This window comes from Balaenoptera musculus, chromosome 5 (genome assembly GCF_009873245.2).
Source record: "Balaenoptera musculus isolate JJ_BM4_2016_0621 chromosome 5, mBalMus1.pri.v3, whole genome shotgun sequence".
NCBI lineage: Eukaryota > Metazoa > Chordata > Mammalia > Artiodactyla > Balaenopteridae > Balaenoptera > Balaenoptera musculus.
In genome coordinates, this window is record NC_045789.1 from 24,900,166 (window position 1) to 24,924,127 (window position 23,962).

Genomic DNA, 23,962 nt, shown 5'->3' on the forward strand with positions numbered 1-23,962 from the left:
ACCCTGTGTTCTGCAACCTTGTTAAACTCATTTTTTACTTCTAGTTTTTATATAGATTCCACTGGATTTTCTACATAGTTGATCACGTTGCTTGCAAACAAAGATGGTTTAACACCTTCTTTCATAATTGGGTGACTTTATTTTTCTTGCCTTATTGATCTGCTAGAAACTTCAGTAAAATTTTCAGAAGTGGTGAGAGCAGACATCTTTGCCTTGTTCCTGATCTCAGAGGAAAAGAATTCAACCTTTTACCCGTAAGTAAAGTGTTCACTGTAGATTTTGTGTAGATGCTCTTTATCAGTTGAGGAGTTTCCCTTGTACTCCTAGTTTTCCAATAGTTTTATTTTTTAGGGATGAATTTTGGATTCTGTCAAATGATATATGAGATGATCATATAGTTTTTCTTTTCTAAATTTGTTAATGTGTTGAATTATACCGGTTCATTTTCGAATGTTAAACCAGGTTATTCCTGTGATAAATCCCACTTGTTGAATTTGGTTTGCTAAAATTCTGTTTAGAACTTTTCTATCACTTTATGAGTGATATTGGTCAGCAGTTGTTTTGCTTTCTAATGTTGTTGTCTGGTTTTGATATCAGAATAATATTGGCCTCATGAAATGAGTTGGGAAATATGCCCTCCTATTCAATTTTCTAAAAGAAAATGTCATATCTAAAGGTATGTAAATATCAGAAAAGAAGGATAGAGGCTAACCTATGTATATCCACACACACCGATCAAAAAAGTCACTGCGTGAATAACAATTTGTGCAATGTGTAATGAAAGACCACAAATATTTTCCTAGAGGATGTTGCTCACTGAAAAACGTGAAACAAAAGTGAAAGGAGGTTTAGCCCTCTATTTTATTTCTCTTTAAAAGCAAATCAGCTCAAGCCCATACTTCTCTTTAGGAGTAAGTCAGGGACCTCTGAAATAAAAACATATTCCAGAGGCAATGGGTTCACTTTGCTTTCAGGTGGGTGTTCTCCTTGCTCATTAAGCTAACAAGGGAAAGGCATAGAGAGAGTTATGCTATCTTCTGTTTACATGGGGGGAAATGGAAAATAACCATGAACTGATTCACTCAGGGTTAATGGCAAATCCAGACCCCATAAGACCTCTTGCCTCTCACCTTAGTGTTATAGTTGTTTCTTCAGTTATATTTATTTCAGTGAAATTGCTTTTCATTTTTATCTTACTAGTGACTTTAGAATCTATCTCCAAAATAAAATGCAATTTTACAGTAAAGTAATTCTTATCAAAAGCAGGTTGCTTTTACTATAACCCAACCTCTTAATGTTAAAGCTCCTGAAGGCTTGGTCTCAGGCTTTTTTCTCACCACACTCACTCCCCAGACGAAGTGGAGGTCCCTTTTCCCCATCTCTTTTCCTCTTGGGAATTGAGCTTTCCCAATGCCATATAAAGGGGTGGAGTTGCCATTCAAAGTGCCATAGAGGTGGAGAGGGGCTCAGACGAGTCCCTCAGAGTCTCCACCCAGGACACAGTGACTGAGGAAAGTCCTTTTGGGAACTGATATGATTGCTGAGAGACAAAGGATCTCTGTGAGACATAAGCTGAAAATACCACATAAGCCTGAACTGGCAGGGACTTTCTGAAAAATTAAACTAAGAGGAAAGAACAGTCAAAAAAGAAAAATCCATGGTTGGGGGTGGGTAGAGAAAGAGAGAGAGAGATGGAGATGAGAAAGAGAGAAAGAGAGAGAGAGAGATTGAGAGAGAATTGAAATCATCACTTAAAGATTTAAACATCAGACAGCAGATGTGCCCATAACTCAACTCCTGTTCTTTTTCAGTTTGAGTCAAGAAATCGCCTTTTCGTTTAAGCTAGTTTTTTGTCACTTTCAGCCAACAAGTGCTGACTGCTGTTCTGAGTGTTTCTATTCATTTACTCATGCTGACAGCTTACACTGCTCTTCTAGTCCCACTTTAGACTCTTCTCTGAACCCTAGATTCACCTCCATGAATTCCATACTTGAATTTTGGCTTTGATTGGAGGATTTCGGTGGCTGAACTTACCGTGTTCAAAGCCAAACAACTGGTTTCCCTCAAACCTACTCTTGTCTCCTTCTTCTGCCTTCTTGCCTCTCAGTGTGTTACCACCACTTTTCATTGGCTCAAGTAAGAAATGAAACTTACCTTAATTACTTGATCCCCCCGCTTCCCCCCACTGCCAACCCCTCAGCGAGACCTGCCATTCTTACTCCCTAAATGCTACAGGAGTCACTCTCTCTACTTTTAATTTTTACTCTCTCATCCCAGTCCAACACCATCTCTCAGTGTATTGCAGTATCCTTCCAACTATCTCACACTTTCAGCTTTGATTTCCTATAATCCAGCCTCTGCACAGCACCTGGAGTGAGCCTTTAAAAATATAAACTAAGTCACTTTGATCCCCTGCATGGAACCTTGTAATTGCTTCTAATGACACATAAAATAAAATTTAAATCCTTTCTCCTGGTCTAAAAAACTTTTGATAACTTTAATCTCGTCTCTCTCCAAGCCCCATACTCTGTGTTCCTGGCACTGGCTTCACACACACTGTCTCTGTTTGTCTCTTACCTTCTTTTGCTTGGACGATTATCTTCCTTTACAGCTTGACCACCTTGTCTAAATCACCGACACCATGATTCTCTGCCAAAACCCTTAGATCGTTTACTTCATATCATACCGGATAACTAATAATTAGTCATTTGTTATTTAGTTGGCTTTATTTTTGTCTATCTCCACAACAACTAGCCTGGAGTGTGAACTTCATGAATTTAAGAACCATGCCTATTGTCTACCACTGAACACCTGGTATTTAACTGCCTGCCAGTTACACAGACACTCAAAGTATCTTTTGAATGAATGAAAGAATAAAAGAAATATACAAATGAATGAATGAATGACACAGGGTATACTACAGAAGAATTAGAATAGTGGAGACCAATTCCATTTAGAGTTATATGGGACGATTGCTTTGGAATAAGAAGCAAATGAGTTCAACTTTGAGCAATAACTTTGGGAGTGGTGGGAAGAAAGGAAATAGCCTCAGAGAAAACTTGGAAGAAAATCTGGGTGTCTGAGTGTGTCTGAGTGTGTGCGTGTGTGTGTTTAAGGGACATACACGTATGCAAGCTCCTAGTGTGTGTATGTATGGAGGATAGAACTAGAGGAGATAGAAAATAAGCCTTGAAAGAGAAGATAAGGCCACATGGTGGATTTCATTTAGTTTAGAACCATAGTTATGAGGGTAATAAAGGATGCATGTGAAGAAAATAGCTGTGGCAATGAAAGGGCGAAGTAACAGATCTGAGGAATATGAAGGTAATATTGACAGACCTTAGTGACAAATGGAATATTGTATGTCGACAGAGATAGGGGAGTTAGAGCTGATTCAAGCTTGTGAACCTGTGTGACTAGGGCATGGATTCTGTTAGCAGAGATAGGAATCCTAGGAGGGCTGTGTGTAAACTGGGAGGAGGGCAATGAAATTATGAATATCTTAAAACATATAGAGAAATAGCCAGCAGATACTTGGAAAGGTGGTGCTGGGTCCCAGCTGAAAAAATCAAAGATAAATAAGTTAATCAGCAACAACTACCACAAAGAAATATATTGAATATGTCCTAGAGGCTGAGGGTAACAGCCAGAGTTCAGTGCAGGAAATGGAACACAGTCATTTTTAGCAGAAAATAATTTAGTACATATACTATGGGAATTTGGTGTTCATACAAGCATTAGAAAGGACAGAGGAACTTCACGTCAGAAGCGGACTCTTACCAGGCTTCTGACCTCAAGCTCCTCTGATCCAGTTTTCAGGAACTACTATTGCTGCCCCCAGGTTAAGAAAAAGCTGCTGCTATGGCTTCCACCGTGCTGAAGTCACAGCCACCACCACTAGCCAGCTGCAGAATTGACAGTGAGCGTGGGAATCCAGCTGCTGCTTACCCTCTACTTGGATTATGCCTGTGTGCCCACTTGGGTGCACAAGGGGTAAACACTTCCTGCCCCTTGCCGTCTTCCTCCTGCCTTCCAAATATGGCGTAGGTGGGTCTCATTGGCAGAACCTATAGGATATCCTGAACTCTCGTGGTAAGAGTGCTGAAGAAATGTAGTTTTTAGTCATCCAGCCCTTATGTGCCAGGGAGTGGGACTTCAGGAGCCTTAACCACAGTGGGAACGGAGGCTGAGGGCCAACAGAGAAGATCCAGCACAAGGAGCATGGGGCAAAGGGCTGAACATACATTTTCTCACTCACTTTTCTCAAGAAATATTGTCATATTATTACCCTCATTTTACAGATAAGAATGTGAGGACATGGAAACACTGAGTAACTTGACATATGTCCACATCTAATGGAGTGGGGGAATCAGATTTGCATCCAGGCATTCTGACTCAAAAGCCCACATTCTTTGGCCCTGGAGTTTTCTCCTTAGAAATAACAGTTGAAGACCTCAAAAGACAGTATATCGAATGAGAAAAGTAGAATACTGAGTCTAGACTTTTGGGTAATTCCTAAATGTAAGAAGCAAGCATCACCAAGGAGGTGGTGGTTTATGGTCAATTGGTTTGAAAACTGAGAAGTCATCACCCTAGGCAAGAGGCCGATCATTATCCTCATTGCTATTGTTTAATTCTGAAATGAAGGGCTATAGTAATAAACTCATATGGCTTAGGATAGAAGGGAGCTCTTAGTAGCTGAGTATCACATTCTTGGTATTCTACCCAAGTGTGCTTTCCTCTCTCATTTTACCTTTTAGGTAAAAGTTATTTAAAAATCTGTTTTTGGGTCACCCTTATTCATCAGGATCATTGAGAGAACAGAGAACTCAGTTTCCGTTGTTATAGGGCGCCACAGAATCATGCCCATGCGGTGGCTACTTTGGCTTGACATGCTCCAACTACATCCATCCATCCTCTCGATTCCCCTCTCTGGAGAGATCAAATTATAGCTCTGGAACAAATTTTCTGAGTCCCTTGTACTCTGACTTTGTGTGCGTATGTCACTTATGGCACTCAAGAAACTTTTGCATGGATGTTTAAGACAGAAGAGTACTCTTACCTCACTCAGGCTACTACACTGCTTAATGGCAGGCAGCATTTTGCTATAATTCACTGTGCATTGTTTCCCCATGGGGTTACCTCCAGCATTGTTCCTGCTCAGATGTAGAAAGACACATTAGTATGAACATATACTGATGATGATGACGTTACAGAAGAGTTTCTTGCTGCACGATCAGATATGTTCTTGAAATTCTCCAGATGGCAAAACTTCTTTCTTTCTTTCCATGCAATCAAGAACCTCATTTGGTTAATTTTTTTAAAATTTTTTTTGCTACAAGATCAAATTAAAACTCCTTGGGATTTACCTTCTACTATCAACTACTATAATGAATTATAATTGATCAGATCCAAAGAGCCAATAAGGAAAAGTTATCTCATGTGTTCAAATGATTAATATAATCAGGATTACAAAGATTAGTGATTTGCCCAGAGTTGAAGCATTGACATCTGGTTCTTGCACCTTTTAAAATTATGGTCGATTTTGGTCCCACAGAATAGCACCCCTGAAAGATGCATTCTGCTAGTAAATATGAGACTAACCTACCATCAATGTAAAATTTGCACTGTAATTGTAGTTCATTGGAAAATTAGTCTATTCTCTTTGAGATATTGTTTAGGCTATCCTACTGTTATTGTAATTAATTTTTAGATATTGCTACATTGACAAAAATGAAAAAAATGTATAATTTGACATTTGAAATGAAAAAGACAGAAACATAAAAAATAAAAATCACATTTATTTAAACAAAAATATACACACAGTGTACAATGAATATGGTTTACACAGAACAATAAAACAAAATGATATTTCTTCGAATACCAATATAAAATGATCTAACCTATTTGTGCCTCATTTCCTGGGACTATACATTATTGGTTGATCTAGAATATACATTTAACATTAAAACAGATGCCAATGTTTCAGATAAGTACCGCAAGAATCTGAAAATCAGATATTAGGTTAAATAAAATAATAACATCTTCATATGAGTATATGTGTACAAAGGATTGCACATGTGCCATAAAATGGGAGTGTCTATACAGTTACAGACACGTGGAGTCTGCCTTTTAAAAGTTTGAAAGCTCTTTGAAATGGTTTTTAATATTGATAGTGATATAAAAGCATCAGAAGAACTATATAGATAATATAGCAATTTTGCCAATATTTGAGTCAATATTGCCTGCTAGTCAATAAAACCACACCAAGTCATCATTAAAGATGTACTGCTGAGTTGTGACCTAGTATGGCCTTGGAGTAATTTTGATGATTTTAGGAAGATTGTGGATGTATTCATAACGTGTGTGAAAGTGCAACATCTTAAAAGAATGGTTTATCAGGCAACATCACTTGTATTAGGTCTTCTCCCCTTTAATGTTCAGTCTCTCTGGGTACTATACTTAACTGTGAGCCTTGTTTTCCTTTTTAAATTTAAAATTCTAAATATTCATGCAATCTATAAAAGTTCAAGCTCAGGAGAGCTGATGGCATGTACATTTTTCAAGTTAATATGACTTTACAATTTTTTCCTACCTCCTTGTTATTAATAGACTGATATGATTTCTTTGACATCAGAAATGTTTTAGACTTCCTCTTACTTGCTTAGAAATAAAATTAAAAGTGATTAATGTACACTATGACTCAGAAAGGAAAAATCCAAATTTCCATACCTTATCTTTATACCTAATTGGCCTGCCATATTTTATCTACAACATTAACTGTATTTTTCTGTTCTTAAAGACAGTCTTTGCTAGAGATAGCATCTGTTTGGAAAGTTCTAACTTAAATCTTCCAAAGAAACAAAAGATCTAATACATCAGTACTTTGTTTATAAAGCAATGAAACATAAATATGGGGGGAAAAAAGCATAGCTCTTGCCAATTACAGCTGGGTTAAATGAATGTGAATTCACCTGAAATTGTCAATCCACTATACAACTCTCAGCAAATCATTCTCTTCAGCAGCACATAATTTGTGAAGCCTCCAGCTATTGGGGATGCCTTGTGTTCAATATGTTTGCTTCGCTCTGCAACTGCTCAACAGTTTTTTCTCAGACCAGTTTCTTAAATGGTGATAAAAGTTAATTTACTTCCCAAAAGATTACAAAAGGTGCCCTGTATATTGAACTAAACCACTGATAGACCATCCTGTTTGGAAATCAAACACCTAAAACATCTGTGTGATTTAGTGTGCTGCCAGAGTTTAATTTGTTTAATCTAACAGTGTGGCTTTCAATGGAGCTATATTTATTAGAATCTGGGCATGGTAATATGTTACCGTTTCTTTTCTTTTAGCTAATGCTAAAATGATAAACTTAAAAATGGATACTGAAGCACATTTTTAGTGATACTCTAATGAGGCTAACATTTCCCTGAATTTAGCCTGAAGTTGTTACTACGTACACTAAAGCTGCATTGCTGAGGTTTCTCTTGCAGACCATCATAGAGAGAGGCGTTTTTAAAACACATCGTTATGATTAAATGATTTAATTATGAATAAAATATAAACATCAAATATTACTTATAGTCTAATAGGAGTCTTTAAAGAGGGTAAAAACCAAATCAAAACTGTAGCCATCTGAAGACGAGCGATTGCATTTTATATCATTTTAGTAATTTAATACTGCTTCCCATTATTGGTTATTTTCTGGAGAAAAAGTGATGGCGGCATTCAGTTACGTGCTGGTAATTGTTTGACAACTGGCTTTCCAGGAGTTAAAAGTCTGGGTTGGTAGCGTTTGGCAGTTTCTGTGGTGTAACTCCCACTGTGGTCAATTTCAAGCTACGGATGTGATGTTACTGAATGTGGGGTCCGGAAGAGAGACAGGCACAGTTAGCACGTTATAATATTGTGTTTCCACTGTACAGATACAATTGACATAAACAACCTCAAGAGCAGAGGTCAATAGTAAAATGTACTAAAACAATTAGGAATTGGTAAGTTTTGATTATTACCTTTGTTTTTTAATAAAATCTATTCAACTGTATTTTATAGTTTAATATTTAATGATGGCTGTGTTTTCACAACTGGCTTACAGAATTTAATGATCAGCTATCATAGGTCAGCATGAGCCACTTTCCAGCACACCACTGCTATCCTCCTCTAGGCACGTAACAAACTTGACATAGGAGGGGGTTTGATTTGCTTGGGAAGAAAAGCATGGCTCTACAGAAATCTTTTTCTTCTCCACCGTCTTATTCTGTGCAAAATACTATACTTAGCTGAGAGGAAAAAAAGGGAAGTATCCTTCATCCAGATGCTAGCTTTTAAGACTCCACAGTTCCTCAGAAGAAGAAGTGTTAGTCTTATAAAGTAAGGACTAGAGGTTAGTTACCTGGGCTCCTGCTCTAACTGGGCAGTTGGTCATTTCAGTGCAATTTGTAAGCAGGAGCACATGGTTGCTCTGACTCACTGGGTTATTGGATTGACCAAACTATTTACATCCAAGGATTGTTTGGGCAGAGTGCAGACAAAACCCAAGGCAATATTTACAAGAAAGAAACAACCACACAAGAAATAAATGAATGGGTGCATCTAAAATGTGAGTCTGCTTCAATAAAATATTTCAAACTTTAATGTTCAGCTGTTTTGTAGAACATTTTCAGGCTCTGGATCTTTGGTCACTGGGTCAAATGTAATTAGGATTCCACCTTCCCTTGTTTTTAAATATGTTTTCTATAGGACTTTGTAAATAGCAAATACAGAATTTTTATCTACATTTGAGGATAGCAGAGGGCAAACATGTTTTTGAACCAAAAAAATTATCTTGTTTGGAAATGTTACTTTCTTGGTTCAGATTCTGACTCAACGTGATCCTTTAAAATAGAATGATTGATGCATCTTTTAAATGAAGATGAAGATAGAAAAGCAGAACTGAGCCTGTGTTTGTACAAAAGAGATTTTAAAACTTTTTGTTTAATATTTTTCCTTTGATTTAGAAAGCGTTAATAATTTACGAAATAATGAAGTAGCTTTCCAAGGATACTTGGAATACCTCTCAGGAAAGAAGCAACATTGTTGTCAATATGAAACAAAAATTTTCTGGATGAAATCCACTTTTAGAAGTGTGCACAATTATAAGCTTCCAATAGGGAAATGCAGATGATTATGCTAATAATAAATGAGAACTTACATGCATTTGTATTACAGTCAGCTCTACTCTTTTAGAACTTTTATATTAGTACTTAATAAAAAAGAAAAAAGTCTTTGAAATGTCTTCCCAAAATAGAAAACCCTGCTGTTGGCTTTCTAGTTAATATTTTTTTTCCATATTTGAGTCAAGAGGTTTCATTTTTAAAAATACAAACAAAACACTATTGTTTATAAGAATATTTACAAGATGATAAATCACTTAAGTTATCTTGGAACTCAGACTACCATTTGATATACTGAATGAGGCTTCATAGTTATTCAAGGAAACCTCTGTCATCCCAACCTCTGTACCTTAAATCCAGTGGGATAATGAAAATAATCACAAATGCTACCATTTTCAAATGAAATTGAACAATTCAAAGATTATATTTACTCAGTGAAATGAAGAATGAGGCATAAAGGAGAACACCAAGATAACCTGTCTATGAATAGATCCACGGTACACAGCATCTTTTTATGAAAAAGGCTGTAAATAGTTTGACACCTGCCTCAAGTATAATGCCCACAAGTCCTTAACTAAAATAAAAGATTGATAATTCTAGCATTAAAAGCCCCAAAGGGTTATCTAAAATACAGTAATTTGAAAAACCAAATATGAGCCTAGAGATATGTTTGGAATTCTTATTTCAACAGGCATCTTCGTGGAGGAGCTATTACATCAGCTATGGAAAGCCCCTAAGATCATCCATTGAATGTGGTCACAGCTAAGAAGTGTCAGTGTAACAGGCCTCTGGCATTTCCAAGGGAGATTTATGCTCTGGATGGCATGCTCCTCTGATGAGAAAGGAAAAAGAATAGATTCTTAACATTTGGAGAAAAAAAAATCTCATTTGTTCAGACCCTTATACTCCAAGCTTCAATTCCAGCAATAAATGCCAATTTCTATTTAACTAACTAGCATTCTTCCCAAATTTTCATGTATATATTTAGTGTGGCAATTTAGAGAACAGACAAGCCACAAGCTAAGAAGGTAAGAAGAGATTGTAACCAGGGTTCTAAAATTATCTAGCTGGGTAATTGGGGGTATATCTTCCTTGTGCTTTAATTTAGCCATTTATAATGGTGTTACACATGATGATCTCTAAGGCAACTTCTGATTTGGAGTTTTGGAAAACTTTCAGTGTTATTTTACTAAGTAAGGGCAAATTTGAAATTCCATTGAAGAGAAATAATTGTTTGGGTTTATCATTAGTTATGGTGGCTTATGTTTTAAAAGGTTTATTCACGTATACTAATCTATGCTAGACAATGCATACTTACACCATCTACATTCTATACCAAGACGACTGCTAGAAAACACCTCAAAGATATTTTACAGTCTTTCATGAACTTGACTACATAAAGTTCAGACTGATGGGGCCATCGAACCTAAGTCAGAGTTTTGAGAAGATATTACGCTTTTGAAAAGTATTTTTACTGCTTTACTAACGCTGTCCATCTATGTGTTTAGGAGGACCTGTCACACCTCCACGATGACAAAAGTCCTTACAAGCACACATAAACTGCTTCTGTAGTCAAAATCATGAGTTAACTCTCCCTAGTTTCAAGTAACTCGAAAAATATTTTTTAAAGCCCACAAATGGGCTCTCAGGTTATTTGTGAGAAAGGCCATGGAATAATATCTCAAAGTCTCTCTTCCCTTTACACTCTATCATAGCTTTGGAGTGGAGAATGCCACTCTCTGAATCACCCCCAGGTCCCCTGTAGCGACCTAGGTTTTCTCAGAATGTCTTTCATTAAAATACCCCATGAATGAAATGTACACTTTCTGAGCTGATCTCAACCAGCGAGAATCAATACAAGCTTAGAACTAGAAACGCGATATGATTTAAGGTTTGTCTAATGGATTTCTTTCAGAGCCATAGGCTGATAACTAATTCAAGTAATTCCTAGATCTGGGCAAATATCCCTGATCACCTCCCTCCACAAATTCATGACAATGAAAACATAAAAATGGTAGAGATTATCCAGCGGAAGCGTATTTGTGTTCCTGTTTATTTACATGTTGGTAAACTTAGGTGTCAGCTTTTCCATAAGTCCCCTCTGGAGGTCTGTAGTACTTGGGGAAAGCCATCAGCTGTAGCATGTTGAAAGCATACTTCCTGCATTTGATATTCTTCAGTACATTTTCTATGCGGCATCCTTCTCTGGTGAAAGGGGAAAAAGGACAACTTCATGAAACACAGAATAAATAAATATGCTTTATTTGCCCAATGCAGAGTTGCAGCAACAGTCCAAGTAAAAATAACAAAGATTCAACTCTACATTTTTTTTTTTTCACAAATGATGATACATCTTACAAAATTAAATCCTAGGCCAGGCCCAATACCATTATTGCCCTCAGAAAAAAGATGAGTAGAGTCCCTTTGCTCTTAACATATATTTAAGGTTTAATAAACTCTTTAAATATAATTTGCTTCACAATACAGCTTCATTTTCATTTCATAAATATATCTGCCTTTTTATAACTTTTCCACAAATGAATTTCTCAGTCTCTTTAAAACACATGAACATCTACACATAGCCCTAAGGATGTAGGTTCTAGGAATAAGGCATTTAATTTACTAAGTCTGGCCATATAGATTTTTAAAGGAAAGTTTCATCTCTATTTGACTGCATTATTTTAGCTGTGCAACGAAAAGGAAAATGGCTTTCCAGACAGCCTGGTCCAAGTCTCAGCTTTATCAAGAGGAGCGCTTGTGTACAGTCAGTACACAAGTCACAGGTGCTGAAAATGGGGCATCGAGACACAAATAAGACTTTGTTAAAAAGAATAGAAAAGTACTCTGAGAGCCAAATCAACCCAAACCATGGTTACAAACGGGTTCATTTAATTACAAAACATAAATAGCCATTCTCTCCAGAAAGTTACTTGACAGAAAAGGGTTAATTGCAGGAAAGAAATCACAGAACTAACAGGTTAAGATATCAAACAGAAGATTCTATCAGCTGATGGTGACAATGAGATTGGCACAGTGGAAATCAAGTCTGGAACCTCCCATATCTCTAGGACTTGTCTCAGGGTTTCAGGGTTTGTGCAAATTCAGCCTTAATTTCTTTAAATAAATTTAATGGGAAGAGGAAGAGGAGATGCAGAACGCCAAGCTTTCAGGATTCTGTTCTTTGTCTTATGCCAAAGACAGGAATTTAAAATTTCTTCTTGAGCTAGTTAACAGAGGGAAACACTTCTCCATGAACAAAAGAGCAAAATAATTCACTTAATGCATAGTACTTCTTTTTTTTTTTAGATTTTAGGAAAAACAAATAAAACACTTACAATTCAAACATCTGTTTGTTTTTAAATTCTTTGACTCTGAAAATGTAGAAATTACAGCATTGTCCCCATAATTTAAAGTCCATTGTCAGTTGTAGAAAAGAAAGGAGTACAACATAAAACTTATTGGTATTTGGCTAAAAGTAATGCAAGACTTAAAATAAGCCACACAACTAGCAGGTGTGAGCTGACAAGCAGCAAGGCGACGGGATAGAAGTGTCGAGAAGTTGGCTTGTTATCAGTTAGACAGCCTGTTTCAGGATCATCAGATTCATTCAGTGCTCCCTGGGTTTGTCTGCTGTTAAACAGGGGGGGGGGGGGGGTGGGGAGTTAGGGGAGAAAAGAAAATAGTATAGCGTTCACACAGTAAAGAAACTCAACCTTAAATATCCTGAAATACAACACATTATCTTATATAATACAGCAGTTTCAGATGAAGATTTTATGCTAAATAGCCCCAAATGCATCCTGCGTATTTTTTCTAACTGGGCTTTTGTGCAAAAGGGAAGAGAGAAATGCTATGATGATATTCACATGGGTTGAATATGTATATGCACAAGGAAGAATCAGAGAAGCAAAACGGGGCCAACAGACAAGGCTACGTGAATAAAACTAAAATATGGATCAGCCCATAAAAATAATCTGATAAGTACATCTTTGGAAAATGAAATGAGAAACACAGTATGTAGTGAAGGAAATGGACGTGTCTGGCACATTTAAACACACTGTCTATTACTGTACCTATATAATGTATTTAAAGTTATAAAAATGATTTATGGAAATGGCTTGGTATTCAAAATGAATGAAACATCTGACATGTCATCCTTGGCAGCCATAAGACTAGTTTAACAAAACCTGACTCAGCACCCTTTCATCGGTTCAGCTCATAAATTATGTTGTCTCCTGCTCATCTTCCTAAAATGAAGCCAAATCTATCTCCTCTGGACTCCAGATCTGAAAAGAGATCCAAATTTACAGAGTACATGTTGAAAAGGAAAAGATTCTAAACTTCCAGGTTGTGTATTTTCTGTAAAAGTGAAAAATAAGCATTTGTAATTGGGCTTAAAGGCAGTTCCAATTATGGCACATCTGAAATACGCCATACTGATGTAAGTTGAAAATACAAATTCTTTTCTATGGTATAGTTCAGCGGTATTCAGAGTATTCAGAATTTCAGTCACTCTCAGTTGTCAAGGAGTTTTTGATCTCTGTCAGCTCCTCCGGGTTTTGAGGCAGAAAACCAGCTGTTGCTTGGTCTGTGAACAGGGCTGTATATGCAAAGGTACCTTCTACACAAGCCCCTTAGCATCCATGACCCCCTTTCAACCAGTTGCAGCTTCTGAAAACCTCCTACACAGAGATTTTTGACCTGGTGTCGACCACATCCAGTGGCCACATGTGGACAAACAGCAGTCGTAATTATTTCAAACAGCGATCTTAGTTTAAAACACCAAATCAATCAACGCTGGCCTGGGCTCTGGTGCTTCCTTGTTGTTCGGTTAAGACCTAAGGACTATGGAGCCAGTGTCAAAGTGAAATAGAATATTATCTGGAAAATGAGTGGTTTATTGAGTGAAAGGGAGGGCTGCATAATTCCTATTGTCAGTTGTACTTGGTTACTTGTTTAACTTTCTACTTGCTCACTAGGTAGGAAACATGCAGTAGATTTTAAAGTATGGATACCTTTGAATGTGACTAGGAAAAGCTTCCTTGTCCAATATTATTTCTCTGATATCATCTTCACTAACACTCTCTCCTGTCCATTATTAAGATGAAGGTTATCTGTAGCAAATCTCAAGTTTATTAAAACCTTGGTTCCTTTCCTTGTTAAGAGAGAAGTACAGAGTCTCCTATATCATTTATCTATCTATCTATCTATCTATCTATCTATCTATCTATCTATCTATCTATCTAATCTATCTATCATAATGTAAATATTACATTCTGATTACGAATTTAGGTTAAATATTAACCACAATCTATCAATAATAGTATAGAAATACTCTTTCTTTCCCAGTGGGACCACCTGTAGACAGGCTCTGGCTGAGGAACAGACAACTGGCCGACCAGTAAGTTGAAAGGATCTTGTAACCGTCCTTACTCCAAATACAGGGCACTCATTCATACCAGATGGCTTTTTTTCCCTACAACTGCCAGAGCGCATTTAATATTTTCCAAGTCTGCTTGTTGAATATGCCTTCCAAGTGAAGGTGGTACATTAAAAGATTCTTTTTTTTTTGAGGGGCAGTTTTATAATTGAATTAATTTGTTGCTTACTAACTGCAATCTCTGGAGATAGAATAATATATTAAAAATGCCTCTGACATAGTCATTCTATTATTCAGCTGAAATTTGAAAGCAACATGGCCTACAAGCCTGCCACAGCACATAGAGCTTGAGGCCCTGACTATGTCACCGAGTGGACACAGGTGCTCCTGGGGCTGCTTCCTTGCTTCCTGCTAAGAACAGCACAAATGGTTATTTCTTCAGGGCCACAGATGAATTTTTCAGCACTTTGCTAGTGTCAATGCAAAGGATGTACTAAGTAATAATATTAGTAATTTCCTCCCTGGGAGATTATGACAAATAACTAATTAGTGGCTGCCTTGCACGGTACCCCGATAATCCAAGGTCATTAGTTTTAGCCATCACTGACCGGTAGATCACCACGGAAGCAAATCACAATGTTGTCTCCACTGAAAATGTGACATGATCTGACATTTAAGGGCAGTTACTGAATCTGCAGGATAGAAAATGATTTTTTTTTTCCTTCAAAGACCTGTCAAAGCAATCACTTAAAATAGAAACGAGTAAAAGGAAATGTCTCACTCTTAAACACATCACTGCCTACACAAGGAGACATTTCCTTAAATAAAACCCAACGTGCGTGACTTGATATTTGCTTATTTCCCTCTCTTTTCTGTCAGCAACTACTGCTGTATCCTAGATCACAAGTCCCCCACTATAGGTATCCTCTCAAATCATTCGGACCTCTAAAGATAAAAGTTAGAATCCTCCTATCTCCCCCTGCTGGGTAATTATTCATGAGTAGTGTTGTTATTTAATAGTTTATTCCTTTAACCACTACAGCTCTTCAAGCTCCCCCAAAGGAAAATTACCAGTTTTAACTGAATTGAAAAATCTTTCCTTCTGACGAGAAAGCTGATTTCCTTCCATGCTAAAACGAGACTGTTTCACGTTTCATTACATCCAAGTTCGGAGCTATAGGCATACCATCTTGAAATGCTGAGCCAAGATTTTAGGGCCAGTATCTTACAGAACTTTATTTGAGTCTACACTCATCTGGTAAATTGATCTTAATAGAGCATCATGTTTCAGGCTCTAGAATGTTGGATTGTGTCAGATTTTAAACTGGCAGATCTGTGTAAAAATGAATATAATGTAGGTCTTTATCAATAAGAGCTTTGAGAGTGGTACCTACATCATCAAATCAGAGATTCTTCAGATGTAGAGTGACTTTAAAAAGTCTTCAAGTTGAATTACACATTTTATAGATGAGAAAACAAATTTAAAGGCCTTGCCTGGGCTTCTACAACAGCAAGTTGCAAAAAAGGATCCTGAATATGTAGTTTGCCTGGTTCACAGTTGGCTTAAATGATAAAAAATAAGAGAAGAATTTTTTGTTTTCAGTTTAGATCAAGGTCCAGTGTGAAATTTAATGACTCAAAATACTCTTAGATGTCAAATTATCTACCAAAACTTTCCAAAAATTTAATTTATAATTAGAATATTGAAAGTATATTTCCAGGACTTTTGAAAAAAACTGTGCAGCTGTTTAAACAGAGGGGAAATTTTAATAAAAAGAATACCAAGGTTGGGATAATTTCCACTGGCTTAGAATCAAGATTAGCCTTGGTCGCTACTGAATCACCAGCAACATTTAAAATGATTTCTTCATTTTAACTGAATTTCAGAATCTAATTCAAAATACATTAGGTCAACCACAGGAAAAGCCCCTAAATTAAGAAATTACTTAGAAGACATAAGACTATGTCACTGCTTGGAATGTCCAGGTCATAGAGCGTTTCCAAGAATCATAGACAAGTTTGCTACAAAAGAAAGAGCAGTATTATGCAAAATCACACTCAGAGGAAGGAGTCCTCCCCATAGGGCACTGCATGCACTTCTGGACATGACAGTCTAAGGCGAGGGCTACTGTGAACTAAAGGATACCAGAGCATGGTCACCAGGAAGATGATAGTGGGCTTGGGAACCTGGCAAATCAGAAAAGACTGAAGGCTACGGGAATGAGAAGAAATCCATTGGCTTAGAGAACAGGAACATTTATAGTTAAGTGGTTGTTGATTTCAGATAGTCAAAGATTCAGTAGTTTAAAGTCTGGGCAACTTGCAAATCAATGGAAGTGTTTGAAGTAAAGAAAGAGATCTCTCATGTATCATATCTAATCATGTGATAGCTGCTTTATAGATAGTATCTATTCATTTCTTACAAACAGTCCAACTGGTTAGAATTATTATCTCCACAGGCGAAAAAAGGATTATAAAACCTGTGCAAGTTGCAGACAGGGAATTTTTATCTTTGTCTGTCAAATGGAAAAGCCATATTCCTTCTACTTTATGACTGTGATCCTTTGAGCACAGATTTCTCGCTACCTCTCAGAAACTGGCAGGTGTGATTTCTTGCTAGTTGCTAGATTAGATTAAGCAACTTCTAAAATTACTTTCATCTCTACCTTCCTGTGATTCTTTGATTCTGTTAAAACATAACTGCACACTCTAGAGATGCATATTTTTTCTACTAATAGAATAGGTGACAGTTCAATAAGAAATAGGGTATGGGGCAAAAATCAAAGAAGGCAAAGCATGTTGACACTGTATTTAATCTCTAAAGTGGTTCTTGCTCATTCTTATCTATTTTCAGAATTTAAAAAAAAAAAAAACGTGACATATTTAATTGTTTAATTCTCCCCGGTATCACTTTTTACATTCTTCTTCCAATTTCACTCTTTTAGTTTTACAAAGTGCCTGGAAAATAGGAATATCTTCTTGTCCGAAGAAGCAAGGCTCCAAGTAGTGACACTTTCAGATAATATTTAACATTGCTTTGAAAAGAAAGTGCAGATGCCCAGAAAAACAAGTCAAGAAAAGATTGATGAAAGTGTTTTATAAAAAAACTTTAAAAAGGAAAAAAGAGAGAGAAAGAGAGAATGAACGAATTTGAAGTATAAGTGCTTCCATCAGACCATTTTCAGAGAATTGATTCCAGTTTTGATCTTTGAATTTTAACAAGGAGAATACTTGGATGAGGTCCAGAAAGAAATATCATAAATGATTAAAGGGCTAAAGAAAAATGCTTATGAGGAACTGTTTAAGGTTAATTTTGTTTCGATAAAAGAAGGCTAAATGAGATGTGACTGCTATATTTAAATGTATGTAAGACAGTGGTAAAATAATTTTTGAGGTATTAAATTGTGTTTTGCTCTCTTATATTTTAGGCTGTAGCATCAAGCATGTGCCTCAGGGATTTTAGCAATGCTGAAAGCAAGCGCTGTCTGAACTAAATAGATTTGTTGTTCTTTTTAATCTTATGACAGAGAATATGAGGTGTCCATTGAGGGGGCAAAAGGATCTTTGAGGGTTGAAAGAGAAAAGAGAGGGAAAGGGAGAAGGAAAGAGAGGGAGGGAGGGACAGAGAGGGAAAGGGAGAGAGAGAGAGAGAGAGAGAGAGAGGGAAACAGTGGGGAGAAGACAAAGGGACAAAAGTTGGTGCCCGGAGGGTGAATCCCTGTGCATTGTTCTGTGTCTGTGGCTTGGGTTGGGGGGGGAGTGGGGGGGTGGGGGGGGCGGGGGGAGGGTCGCGGTATGGAGGGCCACAAGATGCATCTAGGGAGGCTCTCCCTAAGTCACTGGTCCACCTTGCCAAAGGTTCCCTTGTCTTGAGCTTGGTTTGGATATAAGGAGATGAAGGGGCTTAAAGATACCATAATGAATAGGAAATGGGCACATCCGCAGCGGATGACAGATACCGACAAGCCTTCCAGAAGTTTCAGTGCGAGATAAGACCCGTGGCAAGAGGAAAGCTCAAAATAATAGAGACTGACTTTCCACCAGCCTGGTTGGATAGGAGCTGAAATGTGGAATGAAGTTTGTTTAAGGAAATTATTTTAAAAGTAAACAAAACCAAACCACATGCCTTAGTTCGTAAACAGGTAAATAGGGTGGTTCTACAAAGAAATAAGTACTTAGATGTGGATATATACCTATAACTCATCTTCTATTTCCCATGCAGTGTTATTCGCCTTTCTTTGTACAAGAGCTCCTACAGGATGACTTAGTTTTAATGGCTTCAAAATAACAGTCAGAGAGAAGAAACCAGACTAGTCACTGAAACATTCTGTAAATGTGTTTGTGGCTAAAGTACTGAAAAATATAAACAACCCTTGTCTCACTGCTCTAGTTTGGCACTCTCCTGGATTGGGGAGAACTTTTATACCCCAGTGAAGAGGAAAGTAACAAGCAAAAATATAAGACTTCTGATTCCATTCTTGATAAGTACCAGACAGAGGATAATGAGGTAAATCCATCAAGAGTCAGACTTCCTGGTGGGGCTGTCCTGAGCTCTCAAATAAAAATAAAAGTCCATATATGCTCGCGTTATTATGAAAGTAGCTTGGGAAGGTAGCGCGTATCAGTAACAACAGATACCCATTTGGACACGTGTAACAGGAAAGAACATCAGCCCAGCTTCCCAACATCTATTTGATTAAGTTTCAATCTTCCCTTTTAAAGGCAGAATGTTAAGATCTACCCAATAGGATTATTGAGAGATAATGTAAAGGCACTTGCACCTACCACATTCCCAACAATAGATATAAGTAAATAGGTAAATAAAAAAATTCCCTCTCTAGCCCTCCTTTTGTTAAATCTCAGTTTTCGTGCAGACAAGGAGTATCTTGACGAGATGGGCAGCTGCTCAGTTCCAGCTCTTTCTCCTCTAGTTCTCTCTAATGCTGAAGTGCCCCCAGGATTTAGGACAGCACACTTTACTTTCCTGTACTAGATATACTGCCCCTAGGCAGTATATAAGTCAACCAGTCCCATGACTTAACTATCACTGTATGATGATGAATCTTAAATTTCTCTCTCTACTGTACACCTCTTCTCTGAATTACAGACACATATATTGCATCTTCACTTGGATGCCTAATAGACATTTTAAGGTATTGAAGCATGGCAGAATATGCCACCCCCAAATATGCCACATTGGCATGAGGATTATTTTGAGCTAAAGGCACTTGAAAAAACAGCAGGTGCGGGAAGAGTGCTCTGACTTCCCCTTTTCTTCCTGAAAGCAAGAGATAAAATTCCCGCATGGAAAGATGCCCTCTCTCTACCAGCAGGAAAGAAACATTCTTATCACCAGATACGGGGAGTCAATGCTGAGAGAATTCTATACAACAGACCTAGATGAAAGAATTCGTATCTTCCTTTAGCACCACACCCCGTGTCCCCATATATTTCAGTTATTTTTCCACAATTGCTTTTCTTTGTTCAACCTAGTATAAAAGTATTTAGGTTTTGACACTTCTTTGGGTCTTCATTTTCTGGTGAGAATTGCCATGTATATGTAAATTGTGTATGCTTTTCTCCCATTAATCTGTCTTAGGGCAGTTTAATTCTCAGGCCCAGCCAGAGACCCTAAGAGGGCAGAGGAAAAGTTTTACCTTCAGTCCAGTTTCAAGGTCACATCTTGAGTCCGCCTCCTCTGTCACCATTCCACGTCAGCTCCTCCCTTCCTTCGCATCACAGGAAATGACACTCACCCACTCTCAGACATTCATGTTAAGCACCTCAGTTCTCCCTGATTCTTCTGCCCTCTTTACACCCCACAGCCATCCATCCATCCATCCATCCATCCATCAATCGGACCACTTGGCAGCATCTCTACTGCTGCGACCTGCCTGTGACCCTCCGTCCTCTTGCTTGTACTAACAGAAGCCGTTTTCCTGCCTTCACCACTCTTACTCCTCTATTAAGTTTCAGTAAATCCTGATGTACCCATTTAGACAAATGGCAAAGCAACCAATGCACTCTTCTGGTCGTGTCCTGAAACCATTTCCCAAAGAGCTTTTACAGAATGAAAATCCAGCTGCATCTCAGTCTCCCATAGGGAGCCAGGTTTGCCAAAATAGCAGCGGTGCTTACCCATCTGCAAGGAGATGGAAATATTTTCAACTGCTCAGCACTGAGATGAAGCTCCTGAATCATAAAGAAGCAGTTCAGCTATACCTTCTTTTGCCACAATCTCTTGGGTTTCTCAGGTTTTTCAATCCCCTCCCATCCCTGCCATTTCTATGGGATTCCAGTCATCAAGGTAAATCCTGCCAGCCTTTTTCAGTGGTTAACTCCTGTTTTGGGTTTTCCTTGTTGCATCTGAAATGGATGGAGTTGAGTACGGACCAGTATCAACATCACCACCGCAGTATCAGTATTATTACACATTCATTTCCACCCCATCTTGGAATTGGACATGCCAAAAGAATCAGTTTAGAGTTTTTGCCCCTGGAATTGTCATTATCTTCTCTAGGAGGATAGGGTCTCTCTCTTTCTCCTCCTTTCAACCTTTTCCCATTTCTATCCCCAGCTCTCCTTTTATTCCGACCATCCCAAGCAAATAGCACAATGCTACAATTTAATCAACTTCTGGAAGTCAAGGCTTATGAAAATCATTGTGAAAGAGAATAAAAGACATTCAAGAATCTTAGAGTGTAGTTTTTGGATACAACAAGTGCATGGCTTAAAAACAAGTTACGCAACTGTTACACAATGACAGACTATAAAATATAAAATCCACCAAGGAGGAAGAACCCCAAGGTGTAACTCAAAGTGCTTTTTACATATATTATCACTAATATCTGCTTCAGGGATTCAAAGATCAGGGAAGGCATCTTAGAGAAATAAACTTTTGTGATGGATGATGATGGCTGAATAGAATTTCAATGGTTAGAAATTGGATGGGGTTGGGGGGATGTAAATAACACGGAAAGGCATGGAAACAGGAAAATGTCAGATGCACTTGGGAATGACCCACAGTCTGCTTTGGTTGTAATGGGGCAGCAGGAAATAGCAAAAGCAGGAATATTAAAATTAGGATACTTTCTATTTTTGTAGCTTATCTATTTTAGACATTTTCTAAAATAAACACATATTTTGTGATAAGAAATTCAACTACATTGTTTTAAAATGATACGGGGCTATGTGGCAAATGTTTGTGTCGTCGGTAAAAACTTAGAATTCTCTAAATGGTGGGTGGACAAACACTGAGGATTCGTGAGCAGTGGAGGGGTGTGATTAGCTATGTACAGTGCCTAGCCGCAGTGGGCAGGATGGCTTGAGCCAGGACTGAGGCAGGGATGGAATAAACCAGAGACATGGAGACCAATTAGGAGGCTATTAAAATAGTCAAGGCAAGGAATGATCAGAGCTTGAACTTGGAGTGCAGGAGAAGGGTGAGGAAGTTACAGGTTCTAAAACAGAAGTAATTTGAAAAGTAGACTATATATTAAGAGTTTAGGTAGGGGAAGATCAGGGAGAGAAAGTAAAAAAAATATATATGTTCAGGTTTTAGGAGGAAATGCATTCTGTTCAAATATGCTGTTTTTTAAAATTTTATTTTTATTTTTTATTGAATGAAAGGTTCTTTAAGTTCTATAGTGCTTTACAGTTTTCAAAAGCTTCACACATGATTTCATATAATCCTGTAATAACCTTTTTTTCCCTCTACCCCTATATTGCCCCTCCCTCCTTCCCTCTCCTGGCTAGTGTGTTCTCTATATCTGTGAATCTGCTGTGACTCTGCTTCTTTTTTGTTTTAATCACTAGTTGGTTGTATTTTTTAGATTCCACATATAAGTGATATCACACAGTATTTGTCTTCCTCTGTCTGACTTATTTCATGAAGCATAATGCCCTCCAAGTCCATCCATGTTGTTGCAAATGGCAGAATTTTATACTGCTTTTTGGTTGAGTAATATTCCATTGTGTGTATATGTATATGTACGTAATACGTATACACACACACCACATCTTCTTTATCTATTCGTCTGTTGATGGGCACTTAGGTTGCTTCCATGCCTTGGAAATTGTAAATAATGCTGCTTAAATATACTGTGTTTGATACAAGACTTTTAGTTAGACATTTATAATAAAAGGTAGGTCTAGACAGGATATATACCATAGTTCTATACCATACATTTGGAATTTTCCGGCAAAAAGTGGGCTAATTAGATGAACACCCATGTAGAGAGTATATGATGAGCAGAGATGAGGGCTGAGGGTAAAACTCTGGGGAATGCCTGCATTTGTAAGGCCTCTAAGGAAGGAGCCAGACAATAGACAGCAACGTAAGAAAACAGGCACAGATTCAAAGAAAGAGGATGTAACCAATGTGTCCGCTGGAGCACGGAGGTTGCAAAGTAACTAAAGGTCACTGGACTCCATAATTATGTGACTTGCAGCCTTTGACTTTCAGTAGAATCTTAGAAACAGAAATTAGTTTATAATAAACTGATAAATGAGCAGCAAAGAATGGGAGGCAGCATTTTATTCTATTTTAACTACTGTGTCCGGAGCCTTGATGGTGAAAGGAAGGAAGAAGAAAGACAGCACAGAGCCTCGAAGAGTCAAAAGGACTGATGAAACTGTTTTGGGATATGTGAGGTGAATATGCTTGGAGGGACAGATTCAAGAAAATGGGATAGTTGGTCATCTCTTTCTTTTTCAGGAAAAAATAGATATTTATGGGTTGAGGACTAGCTACAAAATAGAGAGCTTTCAATGCTTATCAAAAAGTCCTTACTAAGTAGGAATCTGCAAATCAAAGCATTTCCTGACTCATCTGAACATGGAATGGAAGGTAAACATAACCTAATTAGAAACTTCATCTCTTTCCCCTTTGTGACACAATCAGAACTTTTCACAATATATTATTAGTGCTTGAGTAAACAAATAAAGCCAAGATTGACTTTCTGATCACCTAACCATTCATGCCACAATAACGAATGCCACAACTATAACATCTACGCTTCTGGCAGTGTGGTTGGAGTAACATCTTTGCATACAGTTTTGAAGCCCAATATCATGTAGGTCCCAAGAGTTTACACTTTACATTCACATACAAATTTCAGTGTATATTTCTCCTGAACTGATGCCTTTTCATATGGCTCTTTGGAATGAAGCTTTCCCATGATCATATAAACATAAAAATTAGAAGCATTTTATCAACACATATGACTATCAAATTGACTATACTAGTATGCATTGTTCTGCTTCCTTTTTAATTTCTAATACTGCTAATGACCTGTAATTATCCATCACTTGATTTTGTATCCAACATGTTATTTTCTGATTATGGCCACTGGGAAAGTCTTACAACTGGCTTACCAGAACTTCAGTACCTCCCTGGAGCTAATACATGATATTAAAAGACATCCA

At 37.6% G+C, this 23,962-nt stretch overlaps 1 protein-coding gene across 9 annotated transcripts in view; it reads right to left on the reverse strand.

Annotated features, from left to right (window-relative positions):
- Window positions 1-5,808: 5,808 nt before the first annotated feature.
- The window catches only part of INPP4B (inositol polyphosphate-4-phosphatase type II B), a 745,855-nt gene continuing 727,701 nt past the window's right edge, over window positions 5,809-23,962 (reverse strand). For 8 of the 9 annotated variants that reach the window (XM_036853318.1, XM_036853314.1, XM_036853319.1 and 5 more), the window contains one exon: window positions 11,403-12,786. In XM_036853318.1, the coding sequence (XP_036709213.1) occupies window positions 12,612-12,786 (175 nt within the window). In that variant the 3' untranslated portion in view covers window positions 11,403-12,611. Of the gene's footprint in view, window positions 11,362-11,402; window positions 12,787-23,962 lie in introns of those variants that run through there. The other variant, XM_036853321.1, reaches the window with a different exon arrangement.